Here is a 9,003-nt window from a genome sequence, read left to right on the forward strand (position 1 = left end):
AAGGATCATGAGGTTCTTGTCAACATGAAACGGACAGAACAAACGTTGCTGGCCCTTTTACATAGTATCTCAGTGTTATAAATAAAATGAATCTTATAAAAATCCCCAGGTACTTGTAGTTCTCTACAAAGTCTACCACCTGTCCCTTGATGAGACTACTCTCTAAAATTGATATTCATGTCGTTAGTTTTTGTTACATTCTGTTGAAGGAATGAACTGTCACACCACTGTGTGAACTCCTCAAAAACAGGACCATGGCTGTTTTCACCAGCGTGAAGACTGATTATGACAAAGTCATCTGCAAACTTTAAAATGTATCTGTTGTTGCAGCGTCTGCGACAGTTATTAGTATAGAGAATACAGAGTAGCGGAGAAAGGGCACAGCCCTGAGGGGACCCTGAAGATGACCTTAAATCTCCTGACATGCATCCATTCACCCTCACTCTCCGAGTTCTGTTTGTTAAAAAAATCAAGGATCCAGCCCACAATATTAAAATCTAAACCAAAGTTCTTAATAAGTTTATCGATTTAAAATGTGGGGTTGGACTGTATTAAAAGCAGACAAGAAAGCCACCAATAGCAGTCTGGCGTGCGTTATGCTGCCTTCCAGATGTTTTAAAGACCAGGTTTAGCAGAGTGCTGGTAGCATCTTCTACCCCTCGCCTAGTCCTATATACTCAAACTGTAATGGGTCAAGCAGGTGTTCAGTTTTGTTGGTCAGAGCAGTCAGATCAACAGGCCTAAAATCATTAAAAACCTTTGGATGATTTTTTTTTGGCCACCGGGATGACTATTGACTGCTTCCAGCTTTTTGGCACCCTCTGCTGGTTGAGTGACAACTGAAAAATGTAGTGGTAGATAGGGGCTAATTGTTCTGAACAGGAGGCCCTGGTCTGGGTCTGCGTTCTCTTAGTTCCCTTCTATTTTATAAATAGGCCCTTAAATAATAGAAACCACTTGCATTAACATTGCTACTTTATGTACATAATTACTTTAGGTGGTTTGATTGAGCAGTTAATGTCTACGTATTAACCTCAAAGAATATATTGCAGATTAACGATACTACAGTATGTGACCTACATTGTTAATACATTGATGTGAATGATGTGCTGAACTGCTGGTTCGTTTCTGAGTTTTGATCAATGTTGAGTATACCTAAATGTCTACTAAATTTAAAATTGAGAAAATAAATTAACCTTTGAAGTAAAATTTAATCACTGGTTCTCTTAAAGTTCTTCAAAAGTGTATTTTGTTCAACAAAACAATAGGCCGGGACATTTTTGAAATGTCAGAGTAGGAAAAGCACGGAAGTACATATTAATTCCATTTAGCTACTTCAGCTTCAGGGTCCTGCTATAATGTGAGTGCTGACTCATTGTTCCACTGTCATGGCTCACTAGCACCATTGTTATTGTTATTAGTAACACCTGTGCTTTTCCTACCATGACTAGAAGTCAAAATGACTGCTGTGAAAAAGGCCTATTTAACACAAAGTTTACACACACACACACACACACACACACACACACACACACACACACACACACACACAGGTTGTAGCTTTTCACATTCCACTCAGACAATGTAAAGTAAACTTGACTTCATACAGTCTTTACTCTTTGATTAAGCCATCCTAATTGACTTTATGCTAGAGGAAGGAATAAGAAAAGGTCAAGGAATCATTTGCCCATCAAAAAGTTAGCATGTGATGTACAGTGACCCTGCTCAATTCTTAATGGACCACTGTGAGGAGCTGTAAAGGTGCAGAATTTCACTACAGCGATGAAGCCCATTAGATCTTTGGGTGTAACGTGAGAAACGGTTGGTCCCGAAGTTAAATTGACACTCTGTGAGATCTGTGTGACACAACTCTGATATCAGGCTGCATAAATCAGATGTGCAAGTCAAGACAAATAGCCCTGAAGTTGCACAATTGCAGGTGGATGTGGAAGTTTGGCATCAGCCCAATGAAATAGGAGGATTTTACTTAATATACAGATTGAAGTATTCCAACTGGTTACTCAAAACCTATTTACATGGTGTTGTAGCTGAGTGTGATGATGCTCATTTGCTGGGTGCTGCTGAACACAGTGTGGTTTGTAACTAAGCACCTTGGATCTTGGATGTGCTCCTAGCTCCCACTGTTGTCCCCAGGCCCTGCTTACCTGCTCCCAGAGGTGCAGTGGTCAGGCTGACACATGAGCCGCTGACATGGCGGCTCACTTTGCACATTTCCCTCTCTCCCCTGGGTTATCCTGCCAGGCAACGCTGCTCACGCTCCTCATATCTCATTTATATGTGCACCTTGTTACTATTTGCGTTTTCAGCACAAGCACAGCTTCTGCTTGTAAGCTGTTTTTCTGTTCTATTTTTTCCATCTGCCTTTGTCACACAATGTTTATTCACTCATTTCAGCTCCTGCCATGGCAGCTGGTGTCAGCATACTGAGTGACCTGCCTTACCTCACGAGTGGAGCTTGCAGTGGAGAGATCAGCACAGAGATGGAGACAGGTAGGAGAGCTCTGCAACACACATACATCACAAGAGAAGCTGCTTGATTTTATATTGTGTTACTTGCAAAGCAACGGCACACAACTGTGTAGACTTGAAATGGTTTGATTCAGTGAAGATAATTGCTTTGTTAAGTGTTGAATACAAACTGTGTTACAAGGGTGACAAGGTGGCATTTAGTAATCTTTCATGTGAAACAAACATGTGTGATTTATTTGTTATGAGAAGATTAATTATTTATGCAACTGGAAATTAAGTCTTCTGTAAGATGGATATAGTAGACTTAGACTTAGACTTAGACTTCTCTTTATTGATCCTTTGGGATGACTCCCGCAGGAAATTGAAAGTTCCAGCAGCAGTTTTTAGCAAGAACAAAGAAAAAAAATAGATAAAAAGACAGATAAAAAGACAACAAAATCAACAAAATACCAATAAAAATTATAACAACTATAAGAACATTTGTCAAAAAACAAGAAAAGACCATAAATTATTATTAAAGTGTCGTGTTTAGCCAGTGTTAAAATGATTATAATAAATTTACCAGGTGGGAATTTAATCCAGGTGTGCATGATATGTGTATGATGTATGTATGTATGTATGTATGTATGTATGTATGTATGTATATATGTATGTATATGTATGTAGTAGTATGTATTGTCTCTGCCCTATTTCCTCCTCCCCCCAGTGAGGAGTTGTATATCGGATGGCATGAGGGACAAGGAGTCCTTGAGTTGTTGGTCCGGCACTTGGGAAGGAGCAGCCTTCCACTGAACCGGCTCCTCTGGGTGTGATGACGGTGTGCAGGGGGTGGCTGGCATTGTCAGTAATGTCCAGCAGTTTGTCCAAGTCCTCCTCTTGCCACCGTCACCAGTGAGTCCAGCTTCATGCGACCACGAGACCGGCCCGCTGATCAGTTTACAGCTGTGGGTGTCCTTCTTTGATATGCTGCCCCCCAGCACACCACAGTGTAGAAGAGGACACTGGTGACCACAGACTGGTAGAACATCCACAGCAGTTTGCTGCAGATGTTAAAGGAGCCGCAGCCTCCTCAGGAAGTACAGCCGGCTCTGTGTCTTCTGTACAGGTGCTGTGGTGTTTGTCCAGTCCAGTTTGCGTCCAGCCACAGCCCGAGGTTGTACGACTGAACTGCCTCACCTCAACCCCTCTAGCAGGACGGTCGTGGTCTTGGTCTGGACCTCCCAAAGTCAATGACCAGCTCCTCGTCTTAGAGGTGTTGAGCTGTAGGCAGTTAGCGACACCAGAGAGCAAAGTCCCCACCAGACTCCGATACTCCTCCTCCCTGTCACCGCTGATACACCCAACGATGGCTGTGTCATCTGCGTACTTCTGTATGTGACACAGCTCCGAGTTGTAGCAGAAGTCCGAGGTGTACAGGGTGAAGAGAAGAGGGGCCAGCACTGTGCCCTGGGGGGCTCCAGTGCTGCTGACCACAGTGTCAGACATGATGTCCTTTAGCCTTACGTACTGTGGCCTGTCGGTGAGGTAGTCTCTGATCCAGTCCACCAGATAGGGGTCCACTCCCATCCTGATCAATTTGTCCTGGAGTATAGGGGGGCGGATGGTATTAAAGGCACTGGAGAAGTCCAAGAAGAGGACCCTCACTGTGCCATTCCCCTTATCCAGATGGGAGTGGACCCGGTGTAGCAGGTAGAGGATGGCGTCCTCCACACCAACGTCTGGCTGGTACGCAAACTGTAGGCGGTCCTGGGCGTGCTGTACCTGAGGTCTGAGGAGGCTGAGGAAGAGCCGCTCCAAAGTCTTCATCAGGTGTGAAGTGAGTGCCACCGGTCGGAAGTCATTCAGCTCGCTGGGCCTGTTCTTCTTGGGAACTGGAACGATGCAGGATGTCTTCCAAAGGGTGGGCACTCTCCCTAGCTGCAGGCTAAGGTTGAAGATCCGTTGGAGCGGCTCCCCCAGTTCTGTATACTTCAGATTTGACAACAAATATATTGTCTTACAAGAATTGTTGCTTAAGTATGTATTAATAAGGTTACAGGTTAAGAAACACCCATCCACTCTGTTTCTGTCAATAGAGAAGATACCAGTATTGATTCTGGTTATTAGATTGAATAAACCATCTGTCATCATGGATGTGATGGACCGCGTCTCTTAAAAAGAAAAAATTTGTCAGTATTGGCTAACCCTGACAGAGAGATAGATAGACAGATATATAGATAGATATTTATTGATCCCAACAAAATGGGAAATTATAGTGTTACAGCAGCAAAATATCAGTCACAGCACAGAATATAAACACACTATACAGTGGGAAGAACAAGTATTTGATACACAGCCAATTTGCAGGTTTTCCTACAGGTACACTTCAACTGTGAGAGACATAATCTAAAACTATAATCCAGAAAATCACATTGTATGATTTTTAAATAATTAATTTTTATTTTATTGCATGACATAAGTATTTAATACATCAGAAAAAGCAGAACTTGCAATTACGGAGATCATACGTTTCCTGTAGTTCTTGATCAATTTTGCCCACGCTGCAGCAGGGATTTTGGCCCACTCCTCCATATAGACCACCTCCATTTTCTTCAGGTTTTGGGGCTGTTACTATGCAATACGGACTTTCAGCTCCCTCCAAAGATTTTGTATTGGGTTCAGGTCTGGAGGCTGGCTAGGCCACTCCAGGACCTTGAGATGCTTCTTATGGAGCCACTCTCTAGTTGCTCTGGGTGTGTTTTTCAGGTTGTTGTCATGCTGGAAGATCCAGCCACGACCCATCTTTGGTGCTCTTAATGAGGGAAGGAAGTTGTTGGCCAAGATCTTGCGATACATGGCCCCATCCATCCTCCCCTCAATACGGTGCAGTCGTCCTGTACCCTTTGCAGGGCAGTGGCACTGTAAGCATCCTTGACATTTGACATGAGGTCCAAAGTTGCATTGTACAGTAGGTCCAAAGTTGCATTGTCTCTTGTGGGGCAGTCAATATATTGTTGTTGGAGGGATTTATCCAGAGAAACATGATTAAAATCCCCAGTTATAACGATGAAGGAATTGGGCTGCTGCATCTAAAGTTGTGAGACATTGTTGTGAATGATGTCAGCAGTTGCCTCCGCATCAGCAGATGGTGGAATGTAAACATTGATCATTATTACTATTTTACTCAATAAAAGCAAAGGGAAAATAAAAACCTGATTAGAATTGTCTTAATATAATATAACTGAAAATCAATCAAAAACCTAACACCTCTGTAACATAAATGATGAATACAATTGGTTATAACTAGGGCTGTCAATTGAAAAAAACAATTTAATCGTGATTAATTGAAGGATTGGCCATATTTGTCTCGTGATGAATTGCACATTACTAGCAATTTAGTTTTTTTTTTAATCATTTCTAAATGTTCTTTAAAAGTTACTTTTTTTACGTTTTGAATGCTCAAGTGGTATTTAAAACTCAATGTACTCCAATGCACCTTAGTTCACATTAGAACTTTAGTCATGTGGGGAGAACCTGTGTCAAAAAGTTAGTGCCGTTAAAAGGTGTTTGCATGAATTTTTCCATGCGTCAATTTTGTCAGCCCTGGTTATTACTAGGGATGAGCGAGTACAGAATTATCTGTATCTGTATCCGGATCCGTACTCGTACTGGGCGGGGCCTAAACCGGAAGTGGTCGGATTTAACCCGGAAGTGGGTCAGGTTCTCTTGAAGTGTGCAGGGCTTTAACCGGTATGTTATTTAAGCTTGCAATTGATATGAGTTGATCAAAAATTGTTATATTTATTGCTGATTTGAAAACTATTTACATGACAGCATCAAGCTTCAGATCAATGGTGTTGACATGGTAACAAACAACTATATACAGAACGTTTTGCACACAATGAATACAACACATGCGGTTACAATTATGAGTAAAATGTAATGAACAAGAGTTTTCATACTCAATATAACTTTCTTTTTTACCTTTTTATTTTTTTATATCAGTGGATTTTTTTTAGTTTTGGTTCTTTTATTTTTTTCATTTCTTTATTTCACACAAGGTGTTGTGTGTTGTGGTGTTGTGTGTGTGGGTGTGTGGTGTGTGTGTGTGTGTGTGTGTGTGTGTGTGTGTGTGTGTGTGTGTGTGTGTGTGTGTGGTGTGTGTTGGGGGTGTGTGTGATTGATCAATGGTTTGTAGGCGGGTGTGACTATCACAAAACGCTGCGCGGCCAGTTGAGGAGTTTTTTACTCATATTACTCATATAATATTGTACTCGCAAAAGTGCTTTATATCCGTACCGGATACTCGTTTCAGCCGGATACTCGGATCACCCCTAGTTATTACGTGAAATAAATGAACAGTAGGGATGCGCCGAAATGAAAATTCTTTGCCAAAGCAGAATTCATTTATTTTGCCAGTTTTTTTACTACCATTGCATAAATGTATTCAACGTGTGTCTTTTAGTATTTTGCCTTTCTTTTCAAAGTAAAAAACTATTTAAAAATATTTATTTAACACTGAACAGTTTTCTGAACATTCCAGCAGACACTATACCAACAATGCACAATATATGGAGTCAGATTTATGTCCTATCTCACAAGTGCGATAAAAACAAATTTGCTTGTGAGCATGTGTTATTTCCACAGCAGCACAACAATGCGAATTCTCATTAACCAGAGCAGACGCATAATAATCCGACATCGCCAAACAATGTCTGATTATTTAAATGAAATGAGCTAGTTTGACCAACGAGATGCAAGACATATGCACTATCCACACAGGACCTTCTTCCTGTATTTACTTTTTTGCTTCTGCTCCGGACATATCCGACCATTAAGAGGGGTGAATGTTCTTGTGTGATTCATAATGACGCATTTTAGTACACTTGGATATTTCCAGGTGTGAAACCAAACTGAACGAAGGGCAAATCACTCCAAGTTCACCAACTCATCAACTGATTCAGACTAAAGCACACAAACTATAGATGTTAAAATGCCCTTAGTCTACATCTTCAGGAAAAGTAGCTTCTTAAATTTCATGCCTTGAACATGTCACCTTCTCTCTCGGTGATCTTCCATATCAGAGGCGGAGTCATGTTTAAAGGTGGAGAACATAAAACATGAAGTGGTCAGATGTAATGTGATAAAGTAGATGAACAGCCTATGTGTTTTGCCTAATTATTTCATGTATGTCTTATTACATCACTATTTTTTTGTTCCTTTTGGCCATTTTTTGTTTTTTTTGTTTCTGCAAGTTGTCCATATTCACATCCTCTTTCAGTCACTCTGTTTTCTGATTTGTACATGTCTGGAGACCGTAACTTTGAAATAAAAATCAACACAGTTTTATTTTAATTATTTATTTATTTTAATCAATTATTAGTTTATCAGAATTGAGCATTGAATCGTTCTAGATAGATTTTTTTCCCCCACCCTTACTGCTTTCTAACATGAAAGTTCCTCCTTAGGAGAGTAGTGTAAGTTAGAGAGTGAAGATTGAGGTCAGTGAGTATGTGTAGCGGGAAGTGAGAGTAACTTAGCGTACGAGTGCTGCTGTGTATAAAATAAAACATCAAGCTTCTCAAGAGATGGTGGCTTCATCTGTTGTTAACACTGCCGCTTCCCGACCCCGGGTTGGGTGATGACGTGAGATGCAGCACCAAACCGTCTCTCGCTGTTGCTGCTTGTGCATAGATCAGACAAGTACCTTGGAATGGAATGGTTACATATACATAATATTTTGAGAGTATGTTTGCTGCATTTATGAAGTGTGCGTGCCTCTCACTCTACGCTGGTTGCTATTTAATTGCGTAATCAAAAAACCTAATTGTTTGGTAATATTTATTTAGCCTTTTCACCTATCCAGCCGAACACCTAAAGTGTTTTTTTGGTTATTTTCAGCCGAATAATTTTGGTTGTTAAACATACGGTGCATTCCTAATAATAAACAGGGTTTTTATTATTAAGAATGATAAAGGTGCCTGTTTTGTTTTTAAACTGACGGCTAATATTTTCTCGTGGGCTTCGGGTGCAAAATTGAGATTGGGATTTTGCAGTTTTTCTTCTTCAGCAGCACGCTTATGTGATGTTCTGTTAGTAGAAATCTATTGGCGGTTTTCCACTGCGTGGTATCTACTCGACTCGTCTCGACTTTACTCGCCTTTTTTGGTTTTCCATTACGAAAAAAAGTCCCTGGGACCCGCTACCAGGTACTTTTTTTGTACTACCTCAGTCGAGGTTCCAAGCGAGCCGAGGCGATACCAAAAGGTGACGTGAAAACCTGCAGACCGCTGGTTGGTCGGAGAGAATCGTCATTTATGACTGCGTTTTTAGCAAACAAGAGTGCGGAGTGTGTTTCCAGAACAAACGGGACATTTAAAACAAATCTAGCCGGACACCGACAGATTATCCACTCTCTGCACTATTCTCACTTTTCAACTGTTCGGGTTACTAGCGGCTTCATGTCGTTTCCAATAGTTACTTTCAAAAAACAAGACAATATATATAACAAAAGTTTTTATTTAGCTTTTCAAG

General features: G+C 41.0%; 1 protein-coding gene across 2 annotated transcripts in view; it reads left to right on the plus strand.

Moving 5' to 3' along the window:
• The window catches only part of ptpdc1a (protein tyrosine phosphatase domain containing 1a), a 28,442-nt gene that overhangs the window by 2,681 nt on the left and 16,758 nt on the right, over positions 1 to 9,003 (plus strand). For both annotated transcript variants that reach the window (XR_004331730.1, XM_032514044.1), the window contains exon 2: positions 2,416 to 2,511. Coding sequence is in view for 1 of the 2 variants with exons in the window: in XM_032514044.1 (XP_032369935.1) it covers positions 2,424 to 2,511 (88 nt within the window). In the remaining variant the exon portion in view is untranslated. The remainder of the gene's footprint in view (positions 1 to 2,415; positions 2,512 to 9,003) is intronic.

Source organism: Etheostoma spectabile, chromosome 4 (assembly GCF_008692095.1).
Source record: "Etheostoma spectabile isolate EspeVRDwgs_2016 chromosome 4, UIUC_Espe_1.0, whole genome shotgun sequence".
NCBI classification, from domain to species: domain Eukaryota; kingdom Metazoa; phylum Chordata; class Actinopteri; order Perciformes; family Percidae; genus Etheostoma; species Etheostoma spectabile.